The sequence below is a fragment of the Chrysochloris asiatica genome, unplaced genomic scaffold, assembly GCF_000296735.1.
Source record: "Chrysochloris asiatica unplaced genomic scaffold, ChrAsi1.0 scaffold00037, whole genome shotgun sequence".
Lineage (NCBI taxonomy): Eukaryota > Metazoa > Chordata > Mammalia > Afrosoricida > Chrysochloridae > Chrysochloris > Chrysochloris asiatica.
In genome coordinates this window covers 16,774,205-16,794,675 of record NW_006408555.1, presented here as the reverse complement: position 1 = coordinate 16,794,675, position 20,471 = coordinate 16,774,205, and the positions used below count along the sequence as shown (strand labels likewise).

Genomic DNA, 20,471 nt, shown 5'->3' with positions numbered 1-20,471 from the left:
AACTCATCAACAACCTGTAATATGCAGATAATACAACCTTCCTTGCTGAAAGTAAAGAGGACTTAAAATACTTATTGATAAAGATCAAAGACAACAGCATTCGGTATGGGTTGCACCTCAGTATAAAGAAAACAAAAATCTTCACCACTGGACCAGTAAATAACATCATGATAAATGGAGAAAAGATTGAAGTTGTCAAAGACTTCATTGTGCATGGATCCACTATCAGCATTAATGGAAGTAGCAGTCAAGAAATCAAACGACATATTGCAGTAGACAAATCTGCTGCACAAGACCTCTTTAAAATGTCCAAGAGCAAAGATGTCAGTTTGAGGAGTAAGGTGAGCCTGACCCAAGCCATGGTATTTTCAGTAGCCTCATATGCATGTGAAAGTTGGACAGTGAATAAGCAAGACCATAGGAGAATTGATGCATTTGTGTTATGGTATTCACTATGAAAAGGCTTTCGATTGTGTGGTTCATGACAAGCTATGGACAACAATACGAAGTATGAGTATTCCGGAACACTTAATTGTGCTCATGAGGAATCTGTACCTGGACCAAGAGGCAGTTGTTCGAACAGAACATGGGAACACTGAATGGTTTAAAATTAAGAAAGGTATGAGACAGTGTTGTATTCTTTCACCATACTTATTCAAGCTGTATGCTGAACAGGGTCACTATGAGTCAGAACTGACTTCACAGCACTAGACGACATGCTGAACAAATCATCCAAGATGTTGGGTTCTATGAAGAAAAACATGGCATCAGGATTAGAGGAAGACTTATTAACAACCTGCAATATGCAGATGATACAACCTTGCTTGCTGAAAGTGAAGAGGACTTGAAACATTTACTGGTGAAGATCAAGGAGCACAGCCTTCTGTATGGATTGCATCTCAATGTATAGAAAACAAAAATCCTCACCACTGGACCAATAAACAACATTCTTATCAACAGAGAAAAGACTGAAGTTGTCAAGGACTTTATTCTTCTTGGATCAACTATTAACACTCATGGAAGCAGCAGTCAAGAAATCAAATGATGTATTGCATTAGACAAATTTGCTGCTCAAGACCTTTTTAAAGTATTGAAGAGCAAAGATGTCAGCTTGAGGACTAAGGTGCGCCTGACCCAAGTCTTGGTATTTTCGATAACCTCATATGCATGCGAAAGCTGGACAGTGAATAAGGAAGACTGTAGAAGAATTAATGCTTTTGAGTTATGGTGTTGGAGGAGAGTACTGAAAGTGCCATGGGCTGCCAAAAGAACAACCAGATCTGTGTTGGAAGAAGTGCAGCCAGAGTGCTCCTTGGAGGCCAGGATGGCCAAACTTCATCTTTCATACTTCAGACATATTGTCAGGAGGGACCAGTCACTGGAGAAATATATCATGTTTGGTAAGGTGGAGGGTCAGAGAAAAAGAGGAAGACCCCCAGCAAGATGGTTTGGCAAAGTGGCAGCATCAGTGGGCTCAAGCATGGCAACAATTGTGTTTCTTTCTGTTGCACATAGGGTTGCTATGAGTTGGTACTGACTCTGTGACACCTAACAACAACAACAACAACATTAGAGAAGAATATTGAAAGTATCATGGACTGTCAGAAGAACAAACAAATCTGTGTTGGAAGAAGTACAACTAGAATGCTCCTTAGAAGCCAGGATGGTCAGACTTCATCTCTCATACTTAAGACATATTCTAAGGAGGGTCCAGTGCCTGGACAAGGACATCATACCAGGTAAAGTAGACGATCAGAAAAAAAAAAAAAAAGACTCCCCAACAAGACAGATTGGCACAGTGGCAGCAGCAGTGTGCTCAAGCATGATGATTGTGAGGTTGGCACAGAACCAGGTGGCATTGCATTCTGTTGTTCCTGATAAGGTCACTGTGAGTTGGAACCAACTAAACATCACCTAGCAACACCAACAACAACTCGAGTGAAATACAATCCATATTCTGAGCTGAAGAAGACAGCACTGTGACTGGACACAGCTAAATGACACGTCCAACATCCCACAGCAGAAAAGCAGCCGAGCTGGGACTCAAGCCTGTACATTTTTCCTCCAGAACCCTCCTTCCAAACATAATTCCTCCACCAGGTGTTGTCCTGCTATATTATGGTTTTGAAAAGATTTCAGAATGCCCTCCATAGATGATTATCATCCCAAACATTCTTTCTTTAGCCAAATCTACCATTTGAGCAGAGCAAATGTCATGTAGGCCAAATCCTCCCTAAAAGCTAAGGGCACCCATCAAAGTCAAAGACCAAAGAGGCACAGATCGTCAATGAGGTCTGGAGACTTACGTTTGGTAAGGGTAACTCAGCAGCACCTTACCATCTGGCATCTTAATGTACCATGTTGTTGGAGTCTATGATAGACTTTGCTTTTGGTTTTATGTCAAGCATTGAGTAATAAGCTTCATCAGAAATAAAAACTCAAACTCACCAATTCAACCCTGGAAAGCAATTCTCAGATCTTGTTTCCAGAGCAGCCAAGCAGCGTCAACAGGAATCATTAAAGGAATTGTCCACAAACATCAAGAATTCATGTTCCCTTGTTTGCAGTGGCATTTCTGGTGGCTTCCTCTCTTCATTGGGGCACAGAGGATTGACCTTTGCTGCTAACAAGAGGAGGGAAATAAATGGTTACACTAGGAAAAATGTATCCTCTTCTGGAAGGCATTTGCCTTTTGATTAAAGAACAGTGAAAATGGCATTGATTTGTTTTTATTGCAAGTCTAGTCTCATAAATGAGTGAAAACACACATAGAGTACTCTGAGGCCAAAATTTAGAAGGAAGAGCCAATTGTGATTTCTTCTTGCCTTGTTGTTGTTGTCAGGTGCCATCGAGTCAGAACCGACTCATAGCGACCCCATGCACAGCAGAACGAAACAATGTCCGATCCTGGGCCAACCTCACTACCGCTGCCACACTTGAGTCCATCAATGATGCCACCTGGCTGATCCATCTCGTTGGGGGTCTTACTCTTTTTCTCTGACCCTCCATCTTACCCAGCATGACATCCTTCTCCAGCGACTGTTCCCTTCTGACAATATGTCCAAAGTATGAGAGACGAAGCTTAGCCATCCTGGCCTCCAAGGACCACTCTGGCTGCACTTCTTCCAAAACAAATCTATTGGTTCTTTTGGCAGCCCATGGCACTTTTAGTATTCTCCTCCAAAATCACAATTCAAAGGCATCAAATCTTCTACGATCTTCCTTATTCACTGTCCAGCTTTCACATCCATATAATGTTATTGACAAGGTTGTATTCTTTCACCATACTTATTCAACCTGTATGCTGAGCACATAATACAAGAAGCTGGGGTCTATGAAGAAAAACATGGTGTCAGGATTGGAGGAAGACTCATTAACAACCTGCAATATGCAGATGATACAACCTTGCTTGCTGAAAGTGAAGAGGACTTGAAACATTTACTGATGAAGATTCAAGAGCACAGCCTTCAGTATGGGTTGCATCTCAATGTCAGGAAAACAAAAATCCTCACCACTGGACCAATAAACAACATTCTTATCAACGGAGAAAAGATTGAAGTTGTCAAGGACTTCATTCTTCTTGGATCAACTATCAACACTCGTGGAAGCAGCAGTCAAGAGATCAAACGACGTATTGCATTGGGTAAATCTGCTGCACAGGAACTTTGAAAAGTTCTGAAGAGCAGAGATGTCAGCTTGAGGACTAAGGTGTGCCTGACCCAAGCCATGGTATTTTCTTCTTGCCTAGAACTTCCTAATCGTCTTGATACCTCTCCTTTTGTCCTAGCATCAGATGGTCATGAACTCTGGGCCGGAAACTCCCATCAGTTACACTTCCGTCTCTGTATTCTGGTGGTGTGAACTCTTCATCTCTCAAAATCTGAAATCTGGAGGAGGGATGTTGGGGATGACCTAAGGATGTAGCAATAGATTGAATCGACAAAGAAATGATGGCAGAGAATAGCGAGAAGTTCACCAAACCTGTCTCCCCTTGCTCTTGGACACAGAGCAAGACCCCATGCCCTAGCCATCTCTCCAACGGGCCATACTGAGTTCTGGCCAGTGGAAATGGGCAGAAGTGATGTGCACCATTTCCTGGCTTGGTACATAAACTCCTCCCTTGTGGCCCCTCCTTGTCGTCCTTATTTACTTCTTGGGAAACTAGATGCCAATGTCCATAAAACCCTAAAAGCCACAGTCTCTATATAGTATTTATCTAACCAAGATCTCTGAAATGAAATAGAAAGCCTTCCCAAATTGTGCCACCCATTGGAATTCATGTTAGCAAGAAATGTGTCTATCGAATTAAGCCATGGGACTTCACAGGTTTTTCTGTTACAGATGCTAGCATTACCTTACCTGAAATTGTAGCCTGTTGGTTGGTTACGTGCCGAGGCTGTAAATCTTTATGGGGCAGAAAGCCTCATCTTTCTTCCGTGGTACAACTGGTGGTTTTGAACTGCTGTCCTTGAGGTTAACAGCCCAACTCATAACCACTTTGCTACCAGTGCACCTTAACTGCAAGTAAGAAAGATGGTTCTAAGTTCCTCAAGTATAAGAAATCTATTTCCATGTATTGCTTTGACTACATAGGTCAGATTGAAAATTACATACACCAAAGATTTTTCTACCTGATATAAAAATTCTAGATGAAATGAAACTACATGGATTCATTTAAATATATCTATGAAACTACAGTTGCATTTATATCTCTTATAGAACTCTTGTGGGATTTTTAGTATTTTTCACTTTGGGATGGTACAAAAAATCTTATTGGATAAATTATAAAGATGCATAAGAAATTATTTATTTGAATATAAATATAAACAGACTATACTAATATTTTTATCCTGGAATTTTCTTCTGCCAATAATAACAGAGCAACAATTCTGAAAATTAAATTCATGAGGATTATTATTCTCTCTTTGTCACTGCTATTTTAACATAAGATTATAAATAAATGCAAGGTAATGTTCTGAAAAGACAGAGACTTGACTTACTGTTTTTGTTAATATTTTAGTACCCTGATAGGGCCAGATTATTATGAAGAGAGAAAATTTAGGAGGAGGGGAAACCCCAAAACATCAAGTAGAACAAGAGTCAGCATTTTTTCCCTACAAGTATCCTTCAAATAGAGACAAATATTAGATACAAGTCCCTAGCTGGCCCTGGTTTATTTAGTGTGGTATTTAATGTTTAATGGCCCTTCTTCTATTTCTGTGTCTCTAGAAATGTCCCATATTAAAATATTATGAGTAATAATAGGGCTCTCGACTTAAAGTTAAGTCTATAATTTCCATTAATACCAAAATTAAAATTCCCTCATCATTATTAATCTGCATCCTCATTATTATTTAATTTATAACTTTGAGAATTGTTCTTTGCTTTATTTATTTATATTTAGTCAAATTTTTAAATACAGTTTATTATTTTCCATGTGGACTTTCAACAAGGGAAACGAACATTCTGCTCTGTGTAACAGAATTTGTCCTCAATCATAAATGAGGAAATTGGCATTCTGGCTCAAATATTAGATTCTCTTTATTTAAGTACCTGTGCACCTGTTCCTAAGAGAGTAACCAGCAGGAAGCACTGACCAAATCCAATTTCTGGACTTGCAGCGTGGCCAGGCCTGAATTTGGGGGATATTCCAAGGCACTGCCACTCTCTGAGAGTCTGCCTGGCTGAAATCTTTTAACTCTTGCCTGTAAACTATAAGGTACATTTCATTTACACATATCATCAGGACAACTCTGCTCCAAACTAGGTCTACAAAGTTTCTGATTTGTGTATCTGAGCCCTCATAGAGCTATGAATGTTTTTATGTCTCCCCCTTTTGCTAGAATAGAAATTAAATGGAGGAAGGATACATTTGGACTGGAATGTTATCTAAGTACCATCCCAAACAATGTAGTGTGCACTCGTTTTTAAATACCTTGTTTTTCTCTGTGATTCACGTGGAGGGCCTCCACACTCAGATGAGTAAAATTCACAAGGGAATAATCACACTTTTCTCTAATAAACTAGAGTTTGGCTTTTTCTCCCAGTTCTCCTCAAAGTTTCTAAGTAATTTTTGTATCTCTTCCTGAAGGAGGAGAGGGAGTGAGCTGTGAGTATCTAAGTAACTAAAGGTATCAGATTAGTCAGAGTCACTTCCAACTCTAATTTAGTCCTACCATACTCCCAAATCTCCAACATTTTGCAAATGAATGTTTTTTCATTTACAAATTGATTTATTATGGGAGAAAAAAACCTGGATTTTCTAAGAAGCATATTATGCAAAAATATATTTAAGGGTTCTTCACACAATATACGGAGCTCTGGTAGCATAGTGGTTACAAATTGGACTGCTAACCTCAAGGTCAGCAGTTTGAAACTACCAGATTGTTCCATGGGAGAAAAAGAGACATTTGGCTCCCATAAAGATTTACAGCCTCGGAAGCCCTGTACAGGGTTTCTATGAGTCGGAACTGACTCCACAGTACTTAACCACAACAAAACACACAATATGGAGTCCTGGTGTGGCACTGTGGGCTAATGTGTCAGACTGCAGTCGTTTGAACTGCAAGGTCGGTGGTTCAAGCTCACCAGCTGCTTGTTGGAAACCCTATACAGGGTTGCTATTGGTTGGAATTGACTCAGTGGCACTTAACAACAACACACAATATATGGACTTCTGTGGAATCAGCACTGGACTACAAACCATAAGGTCAGCAGTTCAAATCCACCATCTGCTCCTTGGAAACCATATACAGAGTTGCTATGAGTTGGAACCAACTTGATGGCACTTACAAACAACAACATAGACAACGTCAGAGTCTTACTGCAGTGCTGTAGGATAAACACTGGGCTGCTAAATACAAGGTTGGCCGTTCAAATCCACTAGTACTCCTTGGAAACCCTATACTGGGATGCTATGAGTCAGAACCAAGTTGACAGCACTTAACAACAGGCAATATGAGGTGATGACCAAGTAGACAGATTAGTTGACTGGGCAGTGAGTGCACATTTAAGAGTTAGACTTAATAGCATTATTGAGTTACAATTCACAGACCATACAACTAACCCCGTTAAAATGTACACATCAGGGAGTGGTTTGTAGTATAGTCACATAGTTATGTAACAATTCCCACTGTCTAATTCTGGAATGTATCTCATCACTCCAGAAAGAGACCCTATATCTGTTAGCAGTCAGTCCTAGTTCCCCCAGCCCCCGCTTTCCCCCAATCCATCTCCTGGCAACAACTAATCTACTTTTGTCATTCTGGATTTGTCTGCTGTGGACAGTTCATATAAAAGGAATCCTACAATATGCAGCTTTTTATGTCTGTCTTCATTCACTTACCATAATGTCTTCAAGATTCATCCATACTGTAATGTGCACTGATATTTCTTTTGATTTCTGAAGAATGAAATTCTATTGATTGTTATGAAATAGAACAGAAACCAAGCTGACGTCTTGTTGTTGAGTGCCTTGGAGTTAGTTCTGACTCATAGCGACCATGTATAGGATTTCTGAGGCTTTAAATCTTCTCTAAAGAAAGCCTCATCTTTCTCCCTCAGAGCGGCTGGCAGGCTCGAACCACAGACTTTGTGGTTCAAAGTCCAGTGCTTATTGCATGAAGCCACCATGCTCCCAAGCTGACTACTTATATTATGTTTATTAATGAACACTACTTACAATTACTCTAACACTGTAGAATCTTTGAGTTTGAAAACTTTTTCTTCTTAAAGTTCCACATTACAAGAAGAATGTTGTATCGTCTGTTGGTAATTCAGAATTGTGAGATGAGAGTTAATAATTAGTATAAGCTTGTCATACAACTGGGTTATCATCTTGAGAAAGAGATGTGAAGAATCTCTTCACACCACGTTCAAAAGTACAATCATAGGCTTGCTCTTCAGAATCAGGTTGCTTTTTGAAAAACAGAAAAGTCAACAAACACCCAGCTGCTTTGATATGAAAAAAGAAATAAATAATGTTTGTCCCTGATGTGGACGTCTTCTGTGCCAGCCATTTGAAATATAGAGAGTGCTGACATGTGCAGAATGAAAATCCAATACCTTCACCATTAACCTGTAGTCTTGTGTTGTAGGCACGCAAAAAGTCCCTTTGGACGGTTGAACCCACTGAAGGCATGATCCCTCCGGAATCTCAAGTTCAGCTGGAGCTGACTGCCAACCTGAATGACACAGTGACATTCAAAGACACAATCGTTTTGGAAATCGAACATAGCAGCACCTACCGGATCCCTGTCCAGGCATCAGGAACTGGTTCCACCATCGTTTCAGATAAGCCCTTTGCCCCAGAACTCAACTTGGGAGCCTATTTTAGGTAGGGAGATATCATGGACCAACTTTTATAGATACCACATATGTTGTATAAGCTGAGCCTCATCTCCACTTTAGAAAATTATGTTTTTAAGGAACTAGAACCACCACAGTAGTCCCTCTCTTTTCTCATTCCCACTTTCCCCCCCTCCTCTGCCCATCAGCGACAAAAGGAGGCTTCATTCTCCAAGTTAAATTTCTGTGACAAATTCAGAATGCCCACCATAACTTGGCCTCTTTGATTCCAAAACACTGGGCTTCCCACTGCATGAACATAGGAAATACAAATGTATCTTAGTGGTAACCTAAGTAAATAATGCTATCGCGTCAATTCCAACTCACAGCAACCCAATAGATTAGAGTAGAACCGCCCTCTGGGGTTTCCAAGGCCATAAACCTTTACAGAATCAGACTGCTACATCTTCCACCCTAAGAGCAGCTGATGGGTTCAAATCGCTGATCTTTCGGTTTGCAGCCCAGCATTTAGATGCTCTGCCACCAAGGCTCCTTAAAGAACACTTAGGAAAGCAAAAGTGTACTGCAAATGTGTCTTATCAGGTATTACAGAGCCGTAGCTAATTTTTAGGTACAGCCTCTCAACCATATCGCCACAAAAGTGAGGTTATTGCAATTGGCTGCAACTGACCACCCAGGAAAAGCTAAAAAATCTACATATTTAAATAAAAGGTAACACAGTATAAACCTTTCTAAGCAGAACAGTCTAACTTTCAATCTGAAAATGCATCCGGTTTGAATGTTAAGGGTGGAGGAGATATAAGGGAACGTGTCGGTCTTCAGGAGGGTAGAAATTGGCATTGGCACACACGAGCCAGGTGAGTTGTACCCATCACATGTAAGCCTGAACAGATCTCAAAAGAGTGCTCCTGCCTTCTGGTCTAACAGACCCACAAACTAAGGGGAAGCACTGTGTTTGGAAACATGTGACTGATGATCAACTAAGCACCCTCCACATTATCCGCCCTGGTTTCCTTTCCTCTCTGTACCACATATGAAACATGGAACTTCATTTTAAAACCATCATCAAATAATGGGCAAGTCAGATAGCCAACTTAACATATGTTTTCAGAGAAGTATTTACAGTGTTTTTGCCAACAGATTAAAAATTGTAATCTCTGCCTATCTGTGGTCCACAGTTAGAATCCTGAGAGAAGCCTATATCATGTGTGTGTGTGTGTGTAGTTTTGGTGTTGTGCTTTAACGTAAGCACTGGACTGCTTAGTGCAAGTCAGTGATTCAAAGGCCACCAGCCATTCCTTGTGAACCCTATACAAGGTCACTGTGAGTTGGAACCAACTCCACAGCACTTAACAAAAACAACAATAGTATGTATATACACAAGCATACACATCCATGTATGCAAAGAAGCTTCGAAAAGTTCTTGGAAATTTTTCGTTGTATTTTAATTGCATTTACCCTGAACTCTTCCCTGAAAGTATTTCTTTGCATTGGGGTGCAACCCATACTGAAGTCTGTAGTCTTTGATCTTCATCAGTAAGTATTTTATGTCCTCTTTACTTTCAGCAAATAAGGTTGGATCATCTGAATATCACAGATTGTTAATGAGTCTTCCTCCAATCCTGATGCCACATTCTTCTTCATAGAATCCAGTTTCTCAGATTATTTGCTCATCGTACAGATTAAATAAATAAAGGTGACAGAATTCAAACCTGGCACACACCTTTCCTGATTTTAAATCATTCAGTATCCTCTTGTTCTATTCAAATGACTGCCTCTTGGTGTACATACAGGTTCCTCATGAGCACAATTAAGTGTTCTGGAATACCCATCCTTCACAACATTAGCCATAGTTTGTCATGATCCACACGGTCAAAAGCCTTTGCATAGTCAGTAAAGCACAGGTAAACATCTTTCTGGTGTTCTCTGCTTTCAGCCAAGACCCATCTCACATCAGCAAGGATATTTCTTATTCCATGTCCTTGTCTAACTCTGGTTTAAATCTCTGATAAATCTCTGATAATTTGCTGTTTTTGAATCATCTTCAGCAAAATTTTATTTGTATGTGTTCTTAATGATATTGTTCAATGAGTTCCACATTCTGCTGAGTCACCTCTCTCTGGAATGGACATAAATATGGATCTTTGACAGTTAGTTGGCCAGTTGGCTGTCTTTCAGAATTTGTGGCATAAATGAATGGGTGCTTCTAGTGCTGCATCAGTTTGCTGAAATTTTTCCGTTTGTATTCCATCATCTCCTGGAGCATACCTTTAGTTCACTTTGAACTTCTTCCTTCACTACAATTGACTCTTGATCATATGCTACCTCTTGAAATGTTTGAACATTGACCATTTCTTTTTGGTATAGTTACTCTATGTATTCTGTCCATCTTCATTTGATGATGCTTTCTGTATCCTTCAATATTTTCCCCATAGAATCCTTCAGTATTTCAAGTTGAGGCTTGAATTTTGTCTTCAGTTCTTTCAGCCTGAGAAATGCTGAATGTGTTCTTCCCTTTGTACATTTCATTATAATGCTTCTTTCTGTCTTCCTAGAGCTTCCCTTTGAAATTTTCTGTTAAGCTCTTTTAACTCCTCATTTCTTCCATTGACTTTAGTTTCTCCATACTGGATAGCAAATTTCAGAGAGTCTTCTAACATCCATTTTGGCCTTTTCTTTTTTGTCATCTTAATGATCTTTTGTTTCCTTCCTGAATGTTGTTCTTAGTCGTGATAAATGGACTGAGCACTGTTTCATTGTGTTTATAGGGTTTCTGTGAGTTGATGGCACCTAACCACACACACACACGAGTATATCCCAGACATCTAAAAACATGTCTGAATCTCCTCCAAGATATTTAACATTGCTGATAGAGCTCAGCTCTGGACAAGTAGGGGCTGAATCTCTCTTGTTCAGTGTCTACTAGAGCAAGCAATTTTGATGTTGTTAGGTTGCCATCAAATCAGTTCTAGCTCCTAACAATCCTTTGTACCACAGAAAGAAACATTGCTTGGTCCTGTACCATCCTCACAATTGTTGTTATGTTTAAACCCATTGTTACTGCCACTGTGCCAATCCATCTCATTAAGAATCTTTCCCTTTCTCCATAAACTTCTACTTTATCAAGCATGATGTCCTTTTCTAGAAACTGGTCACTCCTGGCTTCTAAGGAACATTTTGGCTATACTTTTTCCAAGACCAACTTTTTTATTCATCTGGTTGTCCTTTCTATAAATATTCTTTGCCAGTACCATAATGCAAAGTCATCAGTTCTTCAGTCATCCTTACTCATTGTCCAGTTTTCACATGCACATGAAGCAACTGAAAAGACTATGGCTTGGGTCATGCTCACCTTAGTCCCCAAAGTGACAGCTTTGCTTTTTTATACTAAAGAGGTATTTCACTGCATATCAAATGCAGTATGTCATTTGAGCTCTTGACTGCTGCCTCCATGAGCATTGATTGTGTATCTAAGTAAAATGAAATCTTTGGCAACTTTAATATTTTCTCTGCATGTCATGAAGCTGCTTATTGGTTTATTTGTGAGGTATTATCCATACTGAAAGCCATAATCTTTGATCTTCAACAGTAAGTGCTTTAAGTCCTCTTCACTTTCGGTAAGCAAGGTTGTATGGTCTGAGTATTGCAGGTTGTTAATGAGTCTTTCTCCAATCCTGATGCTTCATTCTTCTTCATGTAGTCCAGCTTCTCAGATTATTTGCTCAGCACACAGTTTGAATAAGTATGGCAGAAAGTACAACCTTGATGCACATCTTTCCTGATTTTAAACCATGTGGAGTCAGCGTGTTCCATTTAAATGGCTGCTTCTTGGTCTATATAGACATTCACATGAACACAACTAAGTGTTCTGAAATTATTATAATTTGCAATGTTATTCATAATTTGTTATGCTTCACACAGTTGAATGTTTTTGCATAATCAATTTTATTACATCTGGTAAGATCCACATGTATAGTCACCATTAATGTTGTTGGAAAGGGGTATTTCCAAAAAATAGATCATTGATATTGCAAATTCTATCATGCAATCTCCCACATCATTTCTGTAACTAAGGCCTTATTTTCTAATAGCTGGTCCTTCTTCTGCTTCTAACTTTTGTATTCTAATTGTCAGTAATTTTCAAAATATCTCAATTACATGTTTATCAATTTCAGACTGTAGAAGTTGTTTAAAATCTTCAGTTTCTTTATCTTTGACATTAATGGTTGAGGTGTAAATTTAGTCATACTCATAGTCTTAGATGTGGTGTTGTAGGGTAAGCACTGTACCACAGGTCGGTTTGAACTGCAAGATCAGCACTTTTTACAACGAATGGCATGTCATTTCTCTTTGAGTTTTCTTTCCCTGCATAGTAAACTGTGTGATTGTCCAATTCAGAGTGACCATTGCCTGTCCATTTCAGCTTGCATGTTATATAGGGTTTCTGAGGCACAGCCAATGAGTTTGAATCGCCGACCTTATAGTTAGCTTATCCTACAGTGCCACACTAGGTCTCTTTCAGCTCACTAATGCCTAAGGATATCAGTCTTCCAGTGTTCCATTTCATTTTTCCTAACTTACAATATTCCTTTTTTCATATTTCATATATTCCCTGTTCCAATTATCAGTAGTTGCTTACAACTGTTTCTTTTCATTTTTGAGTCAGGCCCCATTAGGAATGTCCCTAAAGCTTTACCCCATTCACATCACTCAGGAAACCGCTCTTCCTCAGATGTATTGTGAGTACCTCCCCTCCTGAAGGGCTCATCTTCTGGCACTGTATCAGACAGCATTCTACTGCTGTCATAAGCTTCTGACCGGCCATTCTTTTCAGCAGTAGATCACCACGTCCTTCTTCCTAATCCATCTTAGTCTGGAAGCTCCACTGACACTTGTCCACCATTAGTGACCCTACTAGTGTTTGAAATACCTGGGGCATAGCTTCCAGCATCACAGCACCATGCAAGGCACCATAGGGCCACAAATTGACAAATGAATGGTGGCTCAGGAGATTGTCAGTAGATATGTGTGGGATCGATAATTAAATGAATGAATGAACGAACAAATGAATAAAGTAGAAGCATGTTTAAAGCTCATCAGTTCCAATGGCTCCCCAGCCTGATAAGGCTTATCTACCTTCCCTGCCATCTCTTCTTGATCATATGCTATTGTGTTGTTTCTCTTCGAAGGTTCCCTTAGATTGAACCCAAAGCATGATATTATACTCAGTCAGTACAGATTTCATCAACATAACTTGAAATTTGCTTTTCCTCTAGTAGGTGTTTTGCTGTCCTTTGACTCTTCATAATGATTTTTCACAAAATAGAGTAATTTTCACATGAATTGCGTCTTTTCCCAGAAGATGTAGTGTGCTTCACCTTCTGGAAAAGACCAAGAATGGATGGACAACTTTGTCACAGCCCTTAGCTGGTGATGGTAACTCTGGGACCAAACCAAGGTCTTTGGCTTTGAGTCTGTGGATTCCTTGAGTAGATGATGCCCCTTTGTTTCATTCCTGGTAATTCCCAGGACTATCATGATGTAGTCTCCCGGCATTTTTTCAGAAGTAATGTTTCATTTCAACTTTCAAATGAATAATTCCTAAAGATATGTAGCAGAATAGAGCATCCCAAAATCAAGTCCTCTGAACATCTATCTCCTTTTTTCCAGCCTGGATACCTTTTATTACCGCTTCAAGTTGGCCAACAAGGGTCGTCGGGTCCAGCAGCTTTTCTGGATGAACTATGGTTTTTATCCCCAGGACAAGCCGAGCAAGAAGAGCCTGGCTAAGAAGGGCTCTGGTGCTGACTCCCAGGTCAGGGACCCTCATGGCCCTGTGTTTCAGCTTCACCCCGTCAGGATGGAGTTGTACCCAGGCCAGACAATCGATGTAATACTCGAAGGCTATTCTGCAACTCCCAGGGTAAGGGACAGTACTTTTAGGAACTATTGTTCTAAATAAACCTTGGCTCTAGGCAGTTCAAACCCACTAACTGCTCCCTGGGAAAAAGATGAGGCTGTCTGCTCCCAAAAGATTTACAGTCTCGGACACCCTACCTCAGCTCTCTGTAAGTCAGAATCAACTCCGTGACTGTGGTTTAGAGAGATTATTTAGTAAAATCTTTAGACGTTTATCTTAGGAAAGAATGTGGCATCTCAAGGATTACATACAGCCCTGAGTTACCATGGCAGCACCGATTGCTTTCAAGATTCAGCTCTGCTCCGTTTGCTGTATGTTTCTATAGCTACCAGGAACCCAACCTTAAAGTACCAGATAAAGCAGGTTCTCATCTCCAGGGTCAGCAGTCACCAGCCAGAAAGTCTCTGACAGAGGAGCATCCAGCTTTCACCCAAAACTGACAATACTGTGTTTCTGCCTGTGTCACCAAATTAGAGGAGTTGATACTGAATTTTCTCCTCATTAAACAGGAAACAATAAGGGATGTATCTCCCAGAAGACAAGATGGAAAAACTAGTCCATTACTTTAGTTCCTCTAGGGTTACAGATTCTACTTTATTACATTTATATTATTTCTTCACAGAGCATTTTCAGGTAAAATTATCCTCTGTGCAAAAAAAAGAGGTTATTTCTCACTGTTGAGTATATAATATGCTTTCTGTATCTGTTATTCAGAGAGGTTCAGTCAACATTTATTGAGTATGTGTCATGTGCCAAGCACTGTGCTTGGCACAAGATGAATAGAACATAGCCCTTGATCTCAAAACACTTGCAACCTCTTGGAAGGACCCAATGACAACATGGTTACCAAGAGTCAACTATATTTTTAAAGACATTAAATCTGAGCTTCTAGAAGAATAAATTTAGTTAAAGCTTTACTAAAAGCTTCCCTAAATGTCCTTCCAGATTATTCTACATAATTGAGAAGAGATTTGAATTCATTAACATCACAAACTACAGCATTTTTTCAGCAAACCTAAGCTATTCATGATATGTTTCCTTTGGCCCCTTCTACTTTATAAGGAGCTCCGGTAGCATTGTGGTTATGAATTGGGCTGCTAACCTCAGAGTCAGCTGTTTGAAACTGCCAGCTGTTCCTCAGGAGAAAGATGAGGCTTTCTGCTCCCTTAAAGATTTACAGCCTCGGAAACTTGTACAGGGTCGCTATGAGTCAGAATCAACTCCACGTCACATAACAACAACTTTATAAAAAGCTTCGCCTGTTGGGTCCAAAGAAAATAATTTCTATAGTGCAGTTTTCTTTAGATATATACATAGAAATAGGAAGTCAAAAATTTCACCCAGTTTGGTAAGAAATCATTTAACCAACCATTGAACTTGAACCTCCTTAAAGGACTTTATCCACCTGTTCATCTCCATTATTTATACATTGCTCCTAACCCAGCTCCTGATGTATAGTAGATGATCCATACATACTGGATGAACTGAATGTAAATTGATTGTATCCTCAAGGGCAGTAAGAAATAAACATAGGATCCACCAAGAGTATGATTAACCGGTCAGACTTTGTGTCACAGAGAAGAATCCTTAAATGTGCCAGTCAGAAAAATAAATCCTTCCCAAGAGTATCCAAGCAGGTAGTTGTAAATCAGTTTGCTCTCTGTAGGCCATTACATTTCTGAGGTATGATTGTTCCAGATTTGCTGGTATCTTTTGTCTGCAGATAGTCAAAGAGATGTTGGTATGCCATGCCATCGTTGGAACACAAAAGGGAAAGAGTCTGGTGATGACTGTGAATGTCATCTGTGAATTCATTGCACCTCTTATCCAGCTCTCCACGAAGCAGCTCATATACCGACTGGAGAAGGTCAGTGGAACATTACTGGGAAGGGCTGGGCGCCCTGATGGACGGTCAGCATGTTCACAGTTTCCATTTGTAAGCTAAAATAACAGGACATTTGTTACATCCATTACCCAGCCAATGTTTTTGAAGCTTCAGAGGCCAGTACACATTAAAATAAAAATGGTGAGCTTAAATCTATAATCCTTTGAAATGTAAATTTCTATGGAAATTCTACTTCCATTATTCTTGATGCATAAGATCAATGTGAGGGGTGTTCCAGTGCACTGCAAATGCATTTTAGTCAACCATTCAATTCTAACTAGGCAAAATAGCACCAAAGTATAGAAAGAGTTGGAGTAAAATTACCAATAATTATAATAATACTGTTTATTGAGTAATATGGACTAGGCATTAGCGTAGTGGTTACAAATCAGGCTGCGAACTGCAAGGTCAGCAGTTCGAGACTACCAGCTGCTCCTCAAGAGAAAGAAGAGGTTTTCTGCTCCCGTAAAGGTTTACAGCCTCAGAAACCCTGTATAGGGTCTCTATGAGTGGGAACCAACTCCACAGCACATAACCACCAACCACCACCAGGCATTGTGTCAAGTTCATGACATACAATTTCCCAGTTGTCCTTTGTGACAACCCTATACAGTAGGTTCTCTTGTGATTCCCATGATACAAATGAGGAAACTGAAATACAAGTTAAGCTATTATGGAGATCAGCTAGCACGGCTTCAGAATCATCAACTTACACTATTTGGTTCATACTCTTTTCTGGGTCTACACCTTAACGTGGCCAGTGGTTGTGGTTGTGTGTAGTCAAGTCAGGTCCTGGTCATAATGATGCAATATAGGGTTTCCAAGAGTATAACTCTGTCTGGGAGTAGAAAGTCTCATCTTTCTTATACAGAGTACCTGGTAGATTCGAACTGCTGACCTTGCAGTTAGTAGCCCAGCTCATAATCCACTATACTACCAGGGTTCTTTAGGGCAAATAATAAAGGAATGAGGAAGGGGAGAGGGAACGGGGACAGTGAAGAGTGGGGAAAAGATCACAGTAGAACTTGATCTACTCCTAAGCAGGCTTCCAATCATAGACATCTATGGTCAAAGCTAAGAGACTAGTCCAGGTCACAGATTATAAAGAAATGATTCAATTTTAATTATTTTAATTGCAATGCTCCGATGAAGAAGTCTGAGGTGCTATAAGACCACAGATTCCGGGGACACCATGTCTTGTTTGTACGTTGGGTCTTGGACAGCTTCCTTGGGGAAGTGTTTCAAGTTGAGACTTGAAGGAAAAATAGAAATGAATATGGTGACAAGGGAGACAAAGACATTTACAGACCTGAGTTAGGAAAGAGTCTGGGTTAGGAAGCAGGTGATAAGCATAAAGAACCTGAAGGCAACCTTCGATGGAGAACAGTGACAGGGGCCAATAATGACATGAAGTCATTCTAGGGAGACTTCGTTTTTTTGGAGCTCTTGCAGGGCTCCAGGGAGGAGGGCGATTTATTCATTAAATCACTCACATTGTTTTCTGCCTGGACTATCTATTAAAACCGACCATGTGGCAGGATTCCTGGTGTGGTGGTGTAGGATAAGCCCTGGACTGCTAACTACAGGGTCAGTGATTCAAACCCACCAGCCACTCCTCAGACACCCTCCCTACACAGGGTCATTATGAGTCAGAATTGACTTCACAGCACTTACCACCACAGGTGCCATCCTGTGTCAGGTTCAACAGACAAGTGGGGAAGGTGGACATGGAAGAGGCAGGTGTGGGTGTCAGCTACAGGTTGTTATAGGGACCTTGACAAGCTTCACGAGACATGCACAATCAAAGTACTGTCAGAGTTCCTGCTACCACTTTTAGGCTTTCATGTCTCTGTTTTGTGAAATTTTCTCTCTCTCTCTCTCTCTCTTTTTATATTATCAGGAATACATACATATTTATTGGCAACAGCTTCTCTGAATTTGCTGGTGTCATATTTTCTCTGAACAACTATATGAATTCAGTGAATATGTATTTAATAGCTATTTTATGCAAAGCATTATAATGAATGTTAAATCTGCAGCTTGGTTTCTTATTAGCTTTTTTATTTTTGAGCCATAAATATGTGTAATAATCCTCCTTTTATTTCCCTCTTTAAATCCTTGTCTTGTTCTTAGAGAACAAACAGATTCTTGTTTAAATGCCTACTGTTTACTTATATCACTAGATTAAAACGTGAGACTATTTTTAATTTGGCAATCACTTCTTGCTGAATTTTTAAAAAGAAATCAAGTCATAACTTCCTGTCTGTGTGTTTTCATCCTTCTCTCCTCCCTCCCAACTATCAGAAGTTTGAAGTCTCCCATTAGTTATTGCTGTGTGCTGTCAAATTGAGTCCCATTCCTAGAGACCCTATACGACACAGTAGAACTGCTTTCATAGCATTTCCTACCACTGTATTTTGTCCTTCTTCATTTCCTGCTCACACTGAATTTGTTTCAGGGACACTGAAGAAATGCAGCTTCCATCCTCAGCGTGTGCATAGGACCCTGCCAGGTGTCATGATCCAGCTTTAGTTGTGCATCCCTAATTATCTATTTTGTCGCACTGTTTGCGGCTCAGGACAACATAGACAGGTCTCACAATCCAGCATTCATTGTGCATCCCTCAGTTATCTATTCTGTCGTCCTGTTTGCGGCTCAAGGCAGTGTATCTGAGTTCTAATACATTCAAATATAACTATACCAACCCTGCCGAGGGAGAAGAATTTCTCGATAACTCTCCCCAGGTTTGATCTACTTTGTAACTCTTGCACCATTCATAAGCCTCAGAGATGAAGCCACATCTCTGTGTTATTAAAAAAGGTCCGTTGGAACAATCAGCCAGTTTGTTTCATGAACTTTTAGCAGCTGGTTCTATCTGCTGATATTTGTGGAAACAAGCAACTCAGAGAGAGGTGGGTCATTTAAAATAGAACAGGTTTTCTGTGCTCAGCTTCTCATCACTAACCTCTGAATGGAATGGCCTCATGCCCAGCCATCCAAGTGTGGCTCCTTCACTTCAAAAGTTACCTTCAGAGAAGGTTGCTGGGTGACACTTCACCAGCCCAATGCCATCTGTCATTCTACAGGCATACAATGCTGCTTCATCCCTCAAACTGTGGTCTGCTTTTGGTAAATACAGTGTTTCTATCACCATGGGAGAGAGAGGCAAAGTAAGGCTGGCATCTCATGATAAATGCCCGATTGAACCCCTGAAAGAACTCCGGTGTCCGGAGGGAACGAATAAAGTACAACCAAGGCAGGAGGCTCTCACACAGCCCAGAGACCCAGGAACCACAGTGAAAGGAAAACTGCTGGGCACAGATTCTGAAGATGGAGTCCTATCAGACTACAGAGTCAGGCAGATCTAACTGAAATAGGAACCCAGAGACAAAGCAAACTCAAGCTAGGTGACCTAGGACCAAGGAGCTGTAAGATGTGTCCACCCTAGGAATGACTGGAGGGAGGTTCTCTGTGGAGGTCAGGTAGCAAGGCTTTGGTTACATCCTACTGATATTGAAGTCCCCCCACACCTTATTTCTAGGGTAGATAGGAAATCATGCAGTTCCCAACAAAAGAATCAGAAAACTCCAGTCTAACTAAAAACTTCTGGCTTAAGATCCACGTCTAATGCTTTCTTCCAGTTGAAAAATTCAATCTGATAAATGTAACAGGGCAAAAAAACAACAACAAACAAACAAAGAAAATCAACTATCCTAATGTTATCAGGAAAATTTCATAGGAAATCGTTGTGAACATACGATAATATAAAAAGATATGTACCCTGGACAACATGGATTTAAAGTGCTCACGCTCACCACAATAGCGGCAGGGGAAAAACCCTGTGTATAATTGAGCCTGGACAGTTGAAACCTACATTGCTCAAGGGTCAGCTGTAAATCATATGCAGATTTTCAGTTGTAAGGGAGGTCGGTGCTCCTACCCCCCACGTTGTTTAAGGATGAACTGTATATTTGTCATTTGGGTATTTTAAGCATGGAAATAAAATATTGTCCTATGGAGAAAACGTTTTTTATTCATTATAATGATACCTGGCTTCTCCCAAAAGATCGTATCACAAATTTATTACACTTTACTTTATGACACTGTGGAAACTTATAAAGTAGTAGTTCTATGCAGAGGCATGGCTTGTGTAGGGTTTTTCAACCAGGCAGTCAGATCTAATTTGTGTTTTCTGGATTATATAGGTTCATTTCTCAGTAACCCAGCCTAGGTTACAAAAGATTATCTAACTCTCTGCCAGAACATATATATGTTGTTGTTGTTAAGTGCCTTCGAGTCGGAGCCGACCCATAGCGACCCTGTACAGGGTTTCCGAGGGTGTAAATCCTTACGGGAGTA

At 40.1% G+C, this 20,471-nt stretch overlaps 1 protein-coding gene across 1 annotated transcript in view; it reads left to right on the top strand.

Annotated features, from left to right (window-relative positions):
* The window catches only part of HYDIN (HYDIN, axonemal central pair apparatus protein), a 402,001-nt gene that overhangs the window by 180,584 nt on the left and 200,946 nt on the right, over nt 1-20,471 (top strand). The window contains exons 18-20 of the mRNA XM_006860316.1: nt 8,097-8,335; nt 13,978-14,230; nt 15,951-16,094. Coding sequence (XP_006860378.1) covers nt 8,097-8,335; nt 13,978-14,230; nt 15,951-16,094 — 636 coding nt within the window. The remainder of the gene's footprint in view (nt 1-8,096; nt 8,336-13,977; nt 14,231-15,950; nt 16,095-20,471) is intronic.